Source organism: Poecilia reticulata, linkage group LG1, assembly GCF_000633615.1.
Source record: "Poecilia reticulata strain Guanapo linkage group LG1, Guppy_female_1.0+MT, whole genome shotgun sequence".
NCBI classification, from domain to species: domain Eukaryota; kingdom Metazoa; phylum Chordata; class Actinopteri; order Cyprinodontiformes; family Poeciliidae; genus Poecilia; species Poecilia reticulata.
The window spans coordinates 7,076,239-7,094,911 of NC_024331.1; the positions used below are offsets into that span (position 1 = coordinate 7,076,239).

General features: G+C 39.2%; 2 protein-coding genes across 2 annotated transcripts in view; both read left to right on the top strand.

The window, feature by feature from the left end:
• LOC103471156 (voltage-dependent calcium channel gamma-4 subunit) overlaps positions 1-1,858 on the top strand; it is a 14,352-nt gene extending 12,494 nt beyond the window's left edge. Inside the window, exons 3-4 of the mRNA XM_008420025.2 lie at positions 627-767; positions 1,040-1,858. Of these exons, the coding sequence (XP_008418247.1) occupies positions 627-767; positions 1,040-1,593 (695 nt within the window). The 3' untranslated portion in view covers positions 1,594-1,858. The remainder of the gene's footprint in view (positions 1-626; positions 768-1,039) is intronic.
• A 13,341-nt stretch (positions 1,859-15,199) lies between these two features.
• The window catches only part of LOC103471075 (voltage-dependent calcium channel gamma-1 subunit), a 15,452-nt gene continuing 11,978 nt past the window's right edge, over positions 15,200-18,673 (top strand). Inside the window, exon 1 of the mRNA XM_008419908.1 lies at positions 15,200-15,702. Coding sequence (XP_008418130.1) covers positions 15,465-15,702 — 238 coding nt within the window. The 5' untranslated portion in view covers positions 15,200-15,464. The remainder of the gene's footprint in view (positions 15,703-18,673) is intronic.

Consider the following 18,673-nt stretch of genomic DNA (forward strand, 5'->3'; position numbering starts at 1 on the left):
TGTTTCTTTAGAGATAACCATGGTTCACAGAAGAGAAACAATGATGCCAAGCATCAGCCTCTTTTTAAAGTGTCCAGTGGTGTCATTCTTACTTAATTATGACAGATTGATCTCCAGCCCTGTCCTCATCAACTCACAATTGGAGCAATCACTGAAACGATGTCAGCTGGTCCTTTTAAGGCAGGGCTGCAATGAAGATGAAATGTGTTTTGGGGGATAAAGTTCATTTTCTAGGCAAATATTGACTTTGCAATTAATTGTTGTTAAGCTGATCACTCTTTATAACATTCTGGTGTATATGCAAATTGCCATTATAAAAACTGAAGCAGTAGACTTAGTAAATATTAACATTTGAATCATTCTCAAAACTTTTGGCCATAACTGTATGATGTCTTTTATAACTTTGTTCTTTTGTGTTTTTGGGACATAAAGCACATGTGCTGTACAAATAAACCTGATTGATTAAATCGAATGCGATTGTTTCCAAAGCGCCTGTTTATGTTTCATAAACTATGAAAAGATTCTGGTTTCACACTTCTACTATCCACTGTGTGTGCCCTCATTAAGCACACCAACATTGGCCATTAATGTTACACATTGCTTTACTCTCTGTCATTTTTGTACAGGTATAGTCCGCGCATCGAGCCTCTTTCCAATTCTCAGCACCGTCCTCCTGATGTTGGGTGGCCTGTGTGTCGGAGTAGGTCGTTTATACACCAGGAAGAACAACATCTTGCTCAGCGCAGGGATCCTGTTTGTGGCTGCAGGTAGGACAAGTCTGACAGCCAGCATCACATACACAAACCTGGATGATGCTAAATGTATTCCACCCAAATATACTCTGAACAAAAAATTGGGTTTTTTGTGTGTGATTCTTGTAAATATCACAGAGAACACGGAAAGGGCCAGACTTCTTTACACCCACATGCTGTTGTCACAACAGAAAGCAAGAGAATTTACACACCGTGTCATAATCTGAAGAGAGTTTCTCTTTTTAGCTTTTACCAACCACCATTTGCCTTTCTGTGCCTCTCTACAGGCCTAAGCAACATTATCGGCATCATTGTTTACATCTCCAGCAACGCCGGGGACCCCAGCGACAAGAAAGACGAGGACAAGAAGAACCATTACAACTATGGCTGGTCCTTTTACTTCGGCGCCCTCTCCTTCATCGTGGCGGAGTCGGTGGGTGTCCTAGCCGTCAACATCTACATCGAGAAAAACAAGGAGACGCGATTCCAGGGCAAGCGGGACTTCATCAAAGCCACCTCGTCCTCTTCGCCGTACTCCCGCATACCGAGCTACCGCTACAGACGGAGGCGTTCGCGCTCCAGTTCCAGATCGACCGACCCGTCCCGCGAAGCTTCCCCCGTGGGAATGAAGATGGGCGGCGGGTCTGGAGGTGTGGGGCTGGGGATGGGTCTGCCCATGGGGGATATATCCATGTACACGCTGAGCAGGGACCCTCTGAAGGGCGGAAGTGGGCCCGCGGGGCCGTACAGTCCCGAGAGGAATACCGGGTTTTTACAAGTGCACAACTGTTTCCAGAAGGACGTCAAAAACGGGGCGAACCGGAGGACGACCCCCGTATGAGGCTTGGATCTGGTTCCTGGGTTGAGCGGTGCGCTTTATTAAATGTTGTGATGAGAAACGACAGTTTGTCACGCGACACGTCACAAACGATTTTATTATATGCCGAGGTGAAAGAAGTGGGACAGTTTACATTCCAAGAACAGAACTAAGTTTACAAACCACATTTTGCTTCTGAGTTTTTCTGATATCATATTTAAAGGGGCAGTATTTTACGTTTTCCAGGCCTAAAAACATGAAACATGACTTTAAAGAAATTTTACTTTGTAATTTAACACCTTGAAATTGGGCGTCTGTCTCTTTAAAAACTTCAACTTTTTCTGAAACTCCACCTTCAGGAAGTCATTACAATGTTGCTCCGCTTTTAACCCTTTAATAAAGTTTTTACCACCATTTCACTGAGACATAGCTCCTGTAATGAACTCAGCTAATTGCTGCCAGCTAGTCTGAAGGTGCCAAGTGGGGGAGTTGCAGGGCAGGTCTGCTCTGTGAGGCTCAGAAACCGCAGCTCCAAGGAGCTCCTCCTTGGAGCGGACCTGGGTCTATCCAGGCGTTTTGAACGGTTGCCACGGGAGATTAAAGGATTTCTCAAACGTGCATTGAAAAACAGAAATCAAGACAGCATTCCTGGTACGTTTATGATGAGGGAATAACATTATAACATGATAAAAAGCTCAAAAAAGTTGATTTTATATAACACCGCCCCTTTAAATAGTGGCCGCAGGTAGATGTAGCATTGTTTCATGAAAGTCATGTTAAAATATTTTAACTACTTGGAAAGACGAAGCTCAGAGAATGTTCTCTGAAAGCGACTGATTCATGGGGACAAAGAGCAACTTTTACAGACTTAATTCTGATTCTGATTTCAGTTCAAAGCATCGAAATATTTTTTGTGTTTTTCTTGTGAAATACTATTTTGAAAATTAACCGCTTTCACTGTTTTGATGTAATATTGTTTTTGTCTCCAGTTTTTGGGTTGCTCATATTATGCGACAGCTGTCAAAGACGTCTTACGCTGAAGTTTATGATTAAAACACAGACGGTGCTAACTTATTTTCTTAGCTCTACGATTTAAACGCTTTCACCACCGTATCTCATTAATCTTTTATGGCGCTTGAGCAGAAGTCACGTGATCAATGTGTGCGTTGTAAGTGTGTGGGAGTATGTGCTTGTGTGTTTAGTGGCTCTGAACGCATTATAACTAAATGAAACTATGAATTTGTGTAAATAAATGTGAATGAAAATGCTCGCAGTAATGACGTACATTCCAACACGCTGCGCAGGTTTGTGGTGTAAATGTTATTTACGAAGGCCTGCCTGTGTAATTTGCTCTCAATGTGCTCAGGGACGACGCATGGAACAAACGAGTTCCTTACTTAAGCCAGACAGACTGTTAACAATTGGTTTGTGTAAAAAAAAAATAAAGAATAAGGTCATACTTTTAGGAATGTTAACAAATGAGGAGATATTTTTGGCATTTTTTTTCCATAGTATTTAGAAGAAACCAGTGTCTTACGTGCAGTGGATTGTGGAGATTTAAGCTAATAATGGCTATTTAGAGCAGGATCTATTCAAGAGCAAATCTCTCACCCAACGATATTTCCTGGCTATTTTAGAGAATGTGATAATTATTATTTATATTGTAAAGACGGTTTTCCAGCGAGACAAATCCAGTTGTTTCCATGTGTGGCTCTGAAGCTCCACACAACTCGGTACGCTATTGGTGATTTATTCATCAGGTCTTTATTTTGTTACCTAATACAGACAGCTGGGAAACAAAAGCAACATGATATTTTCTAGGCAGATTATGGAAGATTTTTATAAATTTGATGGTAAAAATAATGCAAAGGGAGATCTCCAGGCACATCCGGCTTATCAGTTGTGGGATACATTTGGCAGTCGCCATGCGCATGAATGAATCTGTGTTTTGGCTAAGAAGATAGCGCCAAATTATCTAACCATCCTATTTAAATTAAGAATGTGGAAATTTACACAGAAAAATCTGCATTGTCAGTTTTCTGGTTTAGAAAATTTGGATGCTTATTAATTTAGATTTGAAACCGTTTTTCCGTACAGAGCTAGCTAGCTAGTGCATGGTGGTGAAAACTGAAATATCAGAGTGAACCTTGATATAGCAATTCAAAACTTTGAATTATTAGGCTAGCATTAGGCACTGTCAACATTGGAACTGTTTTTTTTTTCTAAAATGGGTTGTAGTTTCAAAAACATCCATTTCCAGAAATGTTTTCATCAACACAGAATCACAGAGGACAGCCCAAGTTGCTATTCTTACTCCCCCAGACCTGTAGGTGGCGCCAACCATGTAGTCTGGGACATGTTCATAAAACCTTCATATGGAAAAAATAATAATAATAATTTGCTTTGCTGAAAAACATTTCTGCAAATATCCATTGGGGATATTTGCGGATATTGCAAATATCCGTGGGAGCTGTCTGGAGATTTTCTTCAGACATTATCTTAAAATCACTGGAGATTAACCATTTTCCCCCCTAAGCAACAACATGAAATGTCTATGAATTCACTCTGTGTGTCACATAATTAGCACCAGGAAAGATGGAAAATTACACAAAGTGTTAAATTGGACATTTCATTTGACCATTTGAACTTGTTGAAGGTGCTTGGAAATCTTCAAGGTTTCTGATAAAATATGTTCTTCTTTAGACCTTGTTCCAAATAGCCATGATCCTGAATCCCAAATGAGAATTACATGCCAGGATAACGCTGATGCGCCACACAACGGCACTTTACGGAAACAATCCGTCCCTTTAGCCTGGTTATTTTCTGCAGCCACTGCCTTTTGTGTAAAGAGAGGTTTTGTACGGTAGCAGTTTTCTATCATGTCGCAGTGAGTTGACCGACATTCACGGTGTTGATTTTGAAGAGGTTGAGCAAATGAACCATCAATAAATTTTGTTGTGTCAGGATGGAGTGATGTGACTTTCTTTTGCAACAGTTGCATGATGTATAGCAATGGATTTTAAGTTGGTGACAAATCACAGAATAAACTGTAGAAAATCTGAAAATATCATAAGACATCATCTCTTCCTGTTTGGCAGTTTCCAGCTTTATTAACTGAGAGAAAATACTTTTCTGCTTACAACTGGAAATCAGTGTGCTTGAAGCATTTTTCTTGTTAGTCATCTTTAGATTAATAAATAATTACTCTCTTATTTTGAGATGGAGCTTAATTTACTGAAATAATGTCTTAATTTAAATAAATATCTCTGCCTTTAATTGGCCAGCTGTCAGCTAAACCATGCAAGTATAGGTCTTTGTTGAAAAAAATAAGAACTAAATGGGACATTAATCACCTATTATTGTACTTTATCACAACATAGAATCTGATTCAGTGAGTGAATATTTTATTTTCATGTTCTCATTGTGATTTAGTTAATTTAAGTACCCAATATTCAACATAAGAAGTTAAAGACGAGGTGATTATTCCGAATAAGCTTACTTATTATTTCCTGACTAAATAAAGTTGAATATTATTGGTAAATGTATTATGAAGAATAATTTAAACTATATAATCTTTTCCTCTTTTTTGTTGCTCTTGTAGTTTCCACTTCATTTATATTTGGATTGTTTTAACTTTCTTTTTGGGGGGATTTTGCTAACTCCATCTAAACTAGCGGTTCTCAACGTGGGCGGTGCCGCCCCCCAGGGGGCGTTCAGAGGACGGCAGGGGGCGCTGGCGGACATTTTTACAAAAGGGGGGCGCTGGGATGCCTTTGGGGGGCGTTTGGTTGAAGGTAAACTTTTCACCTTAAATGCACAACAATGCCAGTTTAGACTTTGAGCAACTTGGTAAAACTGTCTTGTGTCACATTAAATCATACTTGGCTGCAGCTGTATCGATGGCAGCTCTTCTTCTATTCAGTGTTTGTTAGCTTCTGTTAGCTTCTTGGCGCAGCTCCGTTCTCCTGCTACTGGTAGCTAAAATCACTGTGTATCCCTTTGAAAAATGAACCCATTTAAATAAAGAAATCAAGAAATCCCTCCATGGGTGATACCACGACAGAGAGCGTTCATTTTGTAGCGTTAACACCGGTGCTGTAAGTGGTCCGGTATGAAACGGGGGTGATAGAACAACACAGCACTTTTAAATTTCAATAATCAGAATGCAGAAATTGTTTCCATTGTTTTAAAAATGTTTATGTCAGTCTGCCTTTTCCCCATCGATACGCTTCCCGACCGCCCTGCACCATACGCGGTAAAAAAAAAAAAAAGAGCGCACATTGCGCAAAACTCTGAAACAGGAGAAGTGGGACATAAAACGGAGCGTCGGACTAGATGTGAATTATGGCATAAAAACAGAGAATCCGACGCTGAACAGTGAAAAAATCAACACATGATGTGAAACATGACGATTAGACGGAACAGCAGGTGATGAGTAAAAATAACTGGTGGTGAGCGTCAATAAATGATAAAATAAATGTAGCAACAGGAAAGAAACTAAAGTGGACATAGCAACAAACCAAGAGAGGATAATACTAATCAAATGAAACTAAATGGAAATTAATGAAGAACAAAATGCAAGAATAAACTAAGAACCCTTTTGAGCAATAATTAATACAGAGGACTGTATGGCAAGAATAAACAGACTATTTCCAGATAAAAGTTAAAATAATATTGTTGAAGTGCCATGGGTTTATTGAGACCATATCTAGTACTGAGAATAAATAAATCTTACAGACCATAACAGTAAAGAACTGATCACTTATTTATGTTTTTAATTAGATTTGATATATTTAATTCTTCAATATTATTTTTCATGTCAGTGTTAATGTCATGAGGCTGACGACTCCATGACACTTTGAATTTGACTCATTAGGACTTGATTAAGAACCAGATTTGTTCTTTGTAATTTCTGTCCAGCAAACTATCAATCTATAAATCAATAGACAGGTTTATATAAAGATATAATCCATGTTTCTGTCTCATATTTGTATGGCATTAAAAGGACCTGGAACTTTTGTTTTTCTACTGAAAGCTCTGGTTTGCACAATAAATGCCATGTGGGTGAAATTTTATGGATGATACTCTGATGTCCCATTTTCCTGAAGGCAGCACAGAGCTGCACCACCAGAAACACTGAAGAGAAGAAGAGTTATGATTAATGTAGTTACAGTTCTATCCATGTTTTAATGTTGCAGAGCTCAGTCTTTTTTGCAAATAGTTCAAAGTTTAAACTGGCATGTTGTTCATCTTTTATCTGGTCATTTTGTGGAATATTTAACAACTAGAAAATGGAAAAGAATAAGAATATTTTTTCCACTCTGATTGGCTGCTGTTAGGCCTACCGATTTTAAGTTGAATGTTCATTGCATTTTTCGTAGACGCCTGTGAAAATAATTTCTATTCCCATTACTTTGTTGTTCTCTGGGAAATTATCTTGATGATAAATACAAAAACAAGCATAAAAATCAAAACATCTACAATAGTGATGGTAATATTAATGATAAAATAATGGTCAGTGCAAAGTAGCCTGCAAATTCTTTGGTGGGGGGCAGTGAGGGACCTGGATAAAGGCTGGGGGGGGCGCTGGGCCAAAAAAGGTTGAGAAACACTGGTCTAAACAGTGATTCGGAAAAACAAAATTTGTTAAAAAACTAAGCATGTGTATTTCTAAACTGATGCAAACTTCATCCAAAGTGACACACTAAGAGTATCTTGCAAGCTTTGATTGACCCAGTGGTATCTGGTTAACACTGCAGTGCTGATGTGGTTGTTAGGATCTGGCAGCTAGCCAGACAGCACAGGAAATCAAGATCAGCCAACTTAATGCTTGCTTGAGCTAACAGGCTCCCAAGAGCTCATCCGGAATTTGAATAGCGCGTCTACAAAAAAGTTGCTGTGTGTCGTATTGCTGGATCAGATTTTCTGGTTTGAAGCGCTCATGCTCGACTGGTTTCCATGTCTGCTTAATGGTCTGTGTGCTGCTTAGAGATATTTGTCAGAAGTTGTAACCGGTTAAATTCGGCAGCCACTCGGTGCGTCTGTAGCTCGGTGACTTCCATGTGTGTTTTAAAGGGTGAATACTCAGCTCTGCCAGCCATACTTGTCATTCCGGTCACTGATGTTTGCAAGGAGACGCCTTGAATTAGAACAGACATATTTAAAGTCAGCATGAGACTTATATCTATGTTATGCCAAACTGGTTTGATGTCCACGTTTTCCCTTCCAGTCATGAATATGAGCAATATCCCCCACCCCCCACCCCCACCGTATCCGTCTCTGCCCATCACCGGACGTGTGAGGTCCTGTGGATGCGAATGCCGTGAATCCTGACTGATATTTTCATCCACAGGAAAGCTGGCCCACCTCCTGTTGCGTGTCGGTGAAACATCTCCTCCGGTAATTGAAGGGGAAATGGCAGAGTCACCTCTCTACGCAGTCACTGGAATAACCAACATGCTTGTTAGCACTCACAACTCACCGCGGCTCTTTATATATAGCAGAGGCTGCGTACTCTTTTCACTCAAACTTGATACATGCAGAAGCATAAGTACGTTTTTTTTTTCTTTTACAGTCGACGACAACTTCTTTTATGTTTTTTAAGAATTATTTTTGGAATTAGTGGCCTTTATTTGACCGTAGTCAGACAGAGAAAAGGGGACAAAGACAAGCAGCAAAGGAACCAACAACGTGAGTCGAGTTTCGACGAGATCTGTAGCTTGTGCATACGGATCGCGCGCCACGCCACGCCCCACATTCAATATTTTTTATCAAGTAATTGGTGATAATTAACGGTAACTTCAACTTTATTTGACCACAACATACCTGTCCAGTCTCTGCTTTTTTCCGGGAAACCACGTATCTTACTCCCGTTTCCCGCTGTGCTCCCATATTCCCACATTACATAAATTACGTCACCAAACAGCCCTGCACCCCGCTCCCTTTCGCCCCCCAGTCTAATGGCGCGTTCACACCAAACGCGTTTTGAGCGTCAGGCGCCTCTGGTTTACGTTAGAAGTCTACGTGGAGCGTCAAACGCTCAAAACGCTCCAAATGGTTCAAATCGCGTCGCGCTAGATGCTTAAAACGACGGGCCCTCGACGGGCCTCCACATAGAGTTTGAATGCAAGCCAGAAGCGCCTGACGCTCAGACCACTACAGCTTCAGGTGAGTGTCACAAGCAGCAATCAAATCTGTTGAATTAAAGTGAAAAAAATCCAGATCTGATTTCTGATTTCCGGCAGGCGTGTTGCCTCTCTCTTTCCAAATTCTTTTTTGAAAATGTAAAATGCCTGACATTTTTTTCCCTCGGCAGGCTTTGAACTCTCTCTCTCTCCCCCTTTCTCTCATACCTTTGCTATGCTGTGAATCCAGGAAGTAGGAGCACACATTGTGATGGCATCTGTCCCTGTGCTAATAACTGGATTTAGCCAACAGCAGTTGAAGCTTAACCTTTTTTAATCTGGGTAAAGCTCGGCTTGTCATAAATTACAGCAACATCTTCAGTTGTTTTGTAGTCTTCAAAATAAAAATACACCATATGTTATACCTTACAGTGTAGTTTAAGATGTAAGCATGTAGTATTTATTTGGAACAGCTACAACGTCATAGAAATATCTGATTTAATACGAGAAAATACAGTTTGACGTAGTTCCAAAATGCTCAGTGTCATTTATTGATATCATATTAAACTATATAATAAAATGCATTTGCAATATATATATATCTATATTGTAAATGTTTCAAATATATATATATATATATATATATATATATATATATATATATTTGAAAATTCAGTTGTAAATTTACTTGTTTATCTATTTATTTTCCTAACAGTACATGTCCGATTTGCCTCAGATCGCAACTGAAATTTAGAAATCCCGAGAAGAAGAAGGAGAAAACAAATGGACTGGTAAGCTGAGCTAATCAGCCTTAATGAATGCAGCCGTGCATCATGACTCATTTCAATCATTTAGATTTACGGCTCGGCTCCGGGCCACGCATGATTAGTCCATCGGACGAGGTCGACTCCCTCAGAAGAAATGTGAAGCACCCAAACCTTCCCTGAGGACTCAAACTGCCAACTCTCAGCTGTCAGGCGATAGCGTCAGTGTGATGGAGGGTCAAAGGGGCAAACCAGTCGATGTCCTTCAGGTCAGGTGCTGCTGCTCTTTTTAAAAGTCCCTCAGTCACTTCATCCAGATTGGTTAATACAACCGCTGTGATGATTAAAACTTCTTCCAGTCGTGATTTCTCTCTCAAATTTCAGTCAGAGATCAGAATCCCAGTTCCTAAACTCTTTACTTCAGGGACAGATAAATGTTTAATGAATTTTCCATCTTTAATCAGCTTTAGATTTTTAACATCAATTCCTGTGTTTACTGGCAGCTTCTAAAGTAAATCAGATTTTTTTGTTTCGTTTGTGTCTTTAGCTCTGTTAATTATGAGCAATCATGTCTTGGTTTGATTATTAATTTAATTCTTATTTTCTTTGATTTTTAGTCCATGTTGATTTTTCTCATAATTAAACAGCGTTTTGTGTGTTGATTATAAATAGCCATCATTTTTGAGAAATACACTGATTACTGCACAGAAAGCATTGAAGAGAAAATAACTGCTCTCTCCAAGTGATTTTTGAGACCGAATGGTTTATGAGTATCTATACCATTTATTATTGTTAAATATTTGACTTTGAGTGGGACATCTACTGGTGCAAAAGGAAAGTAGTAAACAGCTGCTCTAAAGAGACTCAACGTGAGCTGATTTTCCACAGGAGGGCTATGAAAAGGGTGGAAACATTATTTGTAATATCCCTTTACTGCAAGTTGAATTTCTCTATTAGATATCTTATGTTGAGTATCTCACAAAGCTAAAGTGAATAAAGCTGATTTACTGGCGTGCGATCTTTCAACAATTTAATAAAAATCCTTCGATTTGAACATACCAAAAGGTAGACATTTTCATAAAAATTCTAAGATAAGATACATAAACGGGTGTTTATGTATCTTTCATGAATCTCGCTGAAGTTATTTAAATGATTCAGAAACGTGACCTTTTTTCAAACTCTTCCTCTGCTTTGTGAAACAGAATGGATTTAAGTGGTTTTTCTGGGAAAGATTGTGGATTAAAATCTACAAAAAACAAAACGTTATTTTTGAAAGATAGAAGGTAGTAAACCATTACAAATGTATGTTTGTTTTAAAGCTTGTATTCTGTATGCATATTAGGGTTGCAGTTAGTAGTGCCCTTTGTAAGTATTGAAAGAAAACAAAAAGAGAAAAAGTAGCACATTTATAATTTTTTTTCCAGAAACTGTAAAAAAAAAGTAACAAAAACCCCATTTGCTTCATTCATTTTTTTTTTTTTTTTACCTGAATTTATGGTTTACGATTTCTCAGCGAACACATTTCTACTGACAATAAATTTACAATGTCGGTATCACTTCATTATTATCCCCTTGGGAAAATATTCTCTGCAGCTGCTACTGATCCTGATACAAGCGGTGAGTGACGTCTGTTTCCAGTTGGCAACCAAGTAAGGAGGTAAAAGGGTTTGCCTGGAAGAGCAGGGACTCATCTGTAGAAGAAGGAATCTTAGTCCGAGACCCTTGGAGGTGCTAGAGCGCCACAAAAACATGCCCTTCTGAAATCACTTTGTAGTGTTTGACCCAAGGTCTCATTTCTGGATTTAACAGCCTATATTACCAGTAATTTTACCCAACAACAGCTGCATCAAACAGACTACTTCTTTATGTTGTACACATAATAACCATAATTTTTTCATACATCTTAATCCTTTTGTGTGCAAGGACTGAGGCAAATGATACAAGTGATCATTTGTGGGGTTGTAAAAAATGTCGGGGGGAGAAAAAAAGTATGCTACTTTCCCCCCCCCCCAACTTGATCACCTGTCCTCCAAAACGCCTCAGACTACAACCCCAACTCAAAGCGTTGATTAATGGGAACAGAGTCCAGGGTTATGCACATACCATATCCAGGAAGAACAGAAGCAGTCTAGAATGTGAAAAACAATGAAAAATCCAGGCAAAGGTCAAAAACTGTGCGTCCAAAAGAAAACAAAAAAAACAGAAGGCAAATGCAACAGTTGAAGGATAGGCAGGGTCGACAAACGGCTTCATAGCTGGGACTGATGACAACAGATGATCTCACACTGAACCGAGGGCGCGAGGCATATAAATAGAAACTTGGCAGGTGGAGGTAATCAGTGAGATCAGATCCACATGAGGGAAAGTGGAGGAAGCAGACAGGGAGAGTGAACGACAAGCCAGGAGAAACGGCACGAGCAAGAAAACAGACCAGTCGATTCATCATACGTCTAGAGTAATCCACACATCAAATCAAAACAAACAAACAAAAAAAAAAACAAAGCAAAATAGGTTGAAATCTGTTGTTACTTAGAAGTGTTGGTTACAAACAGCTGCTGCTGTCCCAATTGATAATTTATGAAAAGGTTTTCCTTCACCAAGGTTCACGCAAAGCATAATTACATTTAAGCATGATCACTGCGCAAGGCTCCACTGATGAAGAAAGTGAACCTGAAGCTTGCCAAATAATATTAGAAGCAAAAGGGATGCACTGAGGAACTAAAAAAAAGTATGAAGAAACCACCTGAGATCAGGAGAAGTCGGGATGAATGGAGAAATGGACCATTCATCCCGACTTTAGAGTGAATTTCTCAGTAAAGTAGTGATTGAAACATATGGCCAAGGAAACTCTCTGTTATAAATCTGCTAAGATGAGCTTGGACGGACTTTTTTCATCCTTCAACTTGAACGAAATTTAAAATCTATTGAAAAAACTGAAGGTCAAAGTGCACCAGGAAAGGCTCCCATAACAGTTATGGTTTAAAGGGAGTTTAAAGTTGTCATCACCAACAAAGGCTTATCAAAGTGCTGAGAAAAACTCAGTAAGCATGATTAGCTTACTGTGCTTTCCACCTTAATACACAGAACAACTTAAGGACAAAATTGTTTTCTTTGTTTGTGTTGATTATGTCAATTGTTACCTAAAACTGATTCAAATAATTGGAAAAGTTGGTTCATGGAAACCTTTTCATCATCACTGGCCAAACCGGTTCAGTATTCCTCTAATTGCGCTGTCATCATCTAAGATGCAAACTGTAGTCCGTAGGGTCAGGAATGTAACTCTCGGGAGTTTAGCCGTTTCCGTGAGCATGGCATGATCCGACCCCTGGGTGACCTTGCTGGAGTCTTCCAATGGGAAGCCTGGCAGCCTTGTTGGATGTTTTTTCCCAGTTGTGAATAATCTTTCTCACTGCAGAATTATGAACTCCAAATTACTGGAAAATGACCTTATATCCTTTCCCAGATTTATGAGTATGAACAGTTGCTCCTCCAAGAATACAGCTGATGGTATCGTGCGAATGCAACAATATAAATGACTAACATACAGATTCTGACTGGATTGGTGAGCAGTAGGGTCACCAATCCCTACTGGTGACCCGTCAAAGGGACGGTTGGCTGTCAAACTGTCCCTTTGACAACCAAGGGACGGTTGTCAAAATCCACCGTCTAGTTCTCGGTTTGTCACATTTTTTCTACTTTCAGCACTCCAGAAATACATTAGCAACAGATAATCAGTGAAATACAGCTTTTGCAATATCAGCCATTCCTAAGGACATGTCAAAAAGTAACTGACAACTTAACCAGTGTGGCATTTTAACATTGTACGTGCTCCACAGTCTGAGGTTGGTTCTGATCCTTGGGTAATAAATAGCGAGACAGTGATGATTTCAAAATATTTTTTATTCGCTCGGCCAAAAGTAAATGATTTGTTAAAATCTGAATCTGAATGAAAAGAGTTAGTTTAAGGCTAAAATTCAAATTGTTCTGTCAACTTTCTGACTGTTTTTTGAAGAATCGGACAAGTTCGGAGGCTGTATTTAGAGAACCTTGTTGCTACTAAACTTGAGTGTTGAAATGTTATATTGTGACTCATAGTGATATTCTTCATCCTTTTTTATAACTTCAGGTTGTATATTTTTATCTATGAATCATCCCATGCACTACGTCAATGACTAATTAAAGGGTAGATGTGTGTGATATAGCATTTTTTGGTATTGATGCGATACCCAGCAAATACAGGGCCCATATCGCCGATGTCAATACTGATATAGATACTTTTAATTTAAGTTTGATATATCATCAAATTTCTGACTTTTAGGCATTTTTGTAGTTTTTCCTTTGAATTATTTTGTAGGACAGCAGCTGTTGACAAAATACTTTAATAATATATTAACATAATGTGTGCAAGAAGGAATCTGAAACTAAAGTATTGCTCTTACAATGCTGACATTGATCTGATACCAAAACTGACTTTGTATCGATATTTTGAATCGATCCGCCCACCTCTGTTGAAGGCTTCATGTTTGCACTCTCAAAGATACTAGAAGTAGAAGCTACTTAAACTTGTGTCATTTACTCCTTTCTGCCAATGTTGTTTTCAATATGTGAACACAGTCGCAGGGTAAACAAAATCTGAATTTGCAGTTTACCTCTTTTATTTTGCCATGCTGCAGAAGGAGCAGTAAAAACCCCAGTACAGGTTGAGTGACTGGTCACCAAGGCAACCAAGGGTACAGTAGCCCCCGATGGCATAACAAAGGTGTAATTTACTCCAGCGGTCAACACCCTCCGTAACAAAGCAGCTGCTGGTGGATCATGTACCTCAGTGTTGGACTGCTGCTCTCTGACACGTCTTTGAATTACTGCTGCAAGTTTTGCACTGAACAACAGAGTCATATTACTCATTGACTAATTATCCAATAACTGATAATCGCTTAATGGTTAAGAGGTTATTTGATCGGCAGCATCTCACTGACTTTTTTTAAAAGAAGTTGTACAAGCAAAAGCTGTTCGGCATGAGGTTTTCCTTAATATTATGATCCAGTAAGGACAAAATTATATGTGATATTAGAGGATTTGAAATGACAGGCTGCAATACAATGTGATATTTGTATTAGTAGAATTTCTAAATCAAAAGAAGCTTGTTTTTACATGTTGGCATTTCTTTATTTCTTGAACCTCTTGGTGAGTTTTTGTTTTAAAGGAGCTTTTGATTTGCTGCAGAAGTCTAGGAGATAGAGCTGATTTACTGCAGACACAGAGTTTACCTCAACAGTTAATATCAATTTCAAAGTAGTGCCTCGCATACGGGAAGTGTTCCTGTCTTCAGTCGCAGCTCATTATAGACACAGTTTCTTCTTATATATATATATATATATATATATATATAGTATAAAGAGACAAATCCATACAAAAACATCACAGAGCTTTGACTCAACAATATCATATGACAATTAAACAAGCAAGAGAAACTATTTGATACCCTCCTAAAAGCACTTCTTTAAAACTCAGCTTGCATTATTATATATAAAAGTATTATGCTAATACTCTTATAATGGCACTTTGCTAATCTCAACACAGTGATACTGTAATAGGATAAGCGCAGAGTCTGACTCAATGGTCATTTATAGCATACAACACCCTGAGAAACACACCCATTCCCCAGCATGGCAGACAGTCTGGTCATCAACTTCTCTGATCTACCCCAACAGCTGACTTTGTGAACCGTCCGTAGAGCGGCGGCTCACAGTGCGAGGGGAAAGAGGGGCATGAAAGTAGGACAGAGGAGTCTGGCCCCCTTCCCTTCAAACCAGAAGCGCAGATTTGCAGTAGCGAGAGAGAAGACATTCGTCCTGGGTGGAGAGAGGGGAAGGACAGCGACGTTTTTTCCCTGAGACTTACCGCGGCCCACCGAGGGGAAAAAGTCTCAGAGTTTCAGATCAGAATATTGAGTCTTACGTACTTTCTGTTGTTGTTAACTGACTAGAAGTCGCACCAACTGGGAAACATGCACAAACGCACCAAGATAAAGATCGCCATCTTCGTGCTGGTGGTGGGCATGGCGTGCATGTTCACAGCGGTGGTAACGGACCACTGGGCAGTGCTGAGCCCACCGGTGGTGAGGTTCAATGAGACCTGCGAGGCAGCACACTTCGGCCTTTGGAGGCTCTGCAAGAAGCACATCTACATCACTGAGCAGAACTACGAGAAAGGGCATGGCTGCGGACCAATCAGCCTGCCTGGAGGTAAGACAGAAAAAATCCTGGCAAAACACTTTCTAACTCATCAGTAAAGACAAAACAAATCATAAAAGTTTAGGTTTTAGAATGTGGCAAACAATTTAGCCCCACAAAGCGCAGCTATAGCTTTTTGCACCACAGCCTAAGCTTGAAGCTAAGAATAGAGGGCCTAACGGAGGAAGTCACATGACTGTGTGAAATCCCTGTAGAGGTACTCAATCAGGAGTGTCCAAACTTTTGAGATACTTTTAAAGGTATTGAAAGTAGTATCTCTTTTTTATGAAAAATGCAAAAATTATTCTATTGTCAAAACAAAGTAAACACACAATATGTCAGGGTGTTTTCACACCTGATGGTTTGGTAGACTTCGATAGAGGACCAAAATGGTGACATTTGTTCCATTTTCAGCCAATGCGGTTCGCTTTCACATTGCACTCTGTCAAACGATTCCTTTGAAAAACCTGTTCCCCTCCTCGCCTGTGTTGGCGCTACAAGAACCAGGGGGAAACGACACAAAAACCTCAGAAGAAGACATGAGCTCAACTTCCTTCTTTACAAAGTGTAAACAAACATGGAGTGGCATCAGATTTTAACGGTTGTAGGATTTCCCTTTTGTGTTTGGAAAAAGACTGAACCATTTCTCCCTCTGGTGAGATGTTATTTCCTCGTTTTTTCACGTTTTCCACAAGAGTCACGTTGTTGGTGAAAGCGCATGTATGGCATTACCCAGAATGCCATGCGCTATAATCTGCTTTAGAAGCTGTCTGTAGTCCGCTGGCATCCACGTCTGCATTCGAACCGCGCTATAACTCGGAGGCAAATGAGACCCAACACTTAATGTGAAGTTTGAGGACCACCAATAGGTTTTACTACAGGTTTTTTAAGGGGGAAAAAAATCGTTCACTGTGCTTTAGATGTGCATTTTTTTTATTAGTATTTATATGATTAATATTAATTTAAGAGTATTTAATAGACATGCTGAGCTCTCCAGACGGCGGTGATATGTGGCACATATTTTGGATTCTGGAGTTTTTATCTACTAAAGTTGCATCATGTAATTAGGATAACATTTATTCACAGTAAAAACAAATGAATGTGATCATCATAACGCTGTCCAACAATAGTCTGGTTTATCCATGAATAACTATTAATAATTGCTGAAGATAATTAGTAATAAAACTAGTAATCTGCATCAAAAACAACTTCTTAGACGCATCATTTATGTTGCTGTTTAATTTGGTAATGTGAAAAAATAGTTTGCTACAAGAAAACAGCTTCAAATTGTCACTAACTTTCTAAAATATGAGCGGATTTTTTTTCTACATTGCTATGAAAAAGTGTTAACCCCCCCTTGACGATTTCTTCAGTTTCTTTCTCCTTGTTACACTGTGATTTTTCAGGTCATCAAACATAATAATATTATACAAAGTTGCTGATTTTATTTACTGAGTATCGAGAGTCATCCAAACCAAACCAACATGACTTTTCATGAAAAAATGATTTCCCCTGTTGGCAACATTACAGTTCATGTATGATTCACCAAATAGGAACCATTACTTTTTTTTCCTCACAGGGCCAAATTGGTTTGGTAAAGCTTGTTTCCTTTACTGCACACATTTTTGCTTGAAAACGGCTTTTTGTATTTTCCTCATGTTGTCATTTTTACCCCTTTAGGATGTGGTTGTTGTTCTGAAACATTAACGTTTGAGGAAAAAAGCACCAACAACAAAAAATAGGCCAAATACTTTCTCCACAGTCTTGTATTACATTATTATTATATTAATAATGTAGTACCACTCGTAGCTGATATGCTTCTTGCTACCGTTTTTGTGGTTAAAAACCAACAACAATAAACAGCATCTACTAATTATTTCAGGGTTTTTTTTCTTTTTTGAAGGAGGGTTTAGGTTTTGTGGCTCAGGACTAATTATATTTATCAGAACCGAAAACAAAATGGCTCTCTGGGTTGAAGAGGGTGGTGTCTTCTTCAAACAGGAGTGTGAAGACTTAATCAGATTACTGCAGGTACCAGCCAGAGAAACTACAGTTCATAAGCAACAGAGAGTAAAGAGACCACCAAAAAACACTACATTTCACAACAACTAAACAGTTTACTCCCACAGTGATTGCCACAAAACCTGCTGAGAATAACTTATGATGTACATATTCATGATAACAGGATTTCTGCAGTTTGGAGCTTGTGGATTCCTGGCTTATCGACAAATTTGTGACGGACTTGGCCGAACTAGCGAACACTCAGCCTGTTGGTGTGGACAGAGACGAGGACTCTAAAACTCACTAACCAGATGGAATCGATCTTGGAGAAGTTGCTAGTTTTGGCTCAGTGGAACGATCAAACTAATTTGGATGACTGGGAACTGAGATGTATCAAAGAGACTTTAGGGAAGATTGAAATTTATAATCTTCCTGACGTAAGACGTTCTGTTTATGAACTGGCTTTCCCTGTGTGGCCTTGGAAGGGCTACATATCTCTAATCTCCTTGAAGATATGTAAGCACAATGCTCTTCCCTCCTCACTCCCTCCTGTATCCATGGAGTTGCGAAGCTGAACGCTCCTAAGGACATTCCTAGATAAACAACACCTTTATCGAACTCTGCCAGGACGCTCAGTAACGTTCCTTTGTGGCCCTTTGACGTCACAGCCTGTCTTTGTTTTGCCTCTTTATTTGGTCTGAATGTTGCCACCTGCCCTAATGTGTCCATTCCTCTTTTCCTTTGGTTTGTTATTTTGTTTGTATTTCCTTTTAACTCATGTAAAGCACTTTGAATTGCCTTGTTGCAGAAAATGTGCTTTAAAAATAAAATTACCTTACTTTACCTTACCTTATGAAACAGAAACACATACAGACATCTAACGGTGAAAAGTTATCCATCCATCCATCCATCCATCCATCCATCCATCCATCCATCCATCCATCCATCCATCCATCCATCCATCCATCCATCCATCCATCCA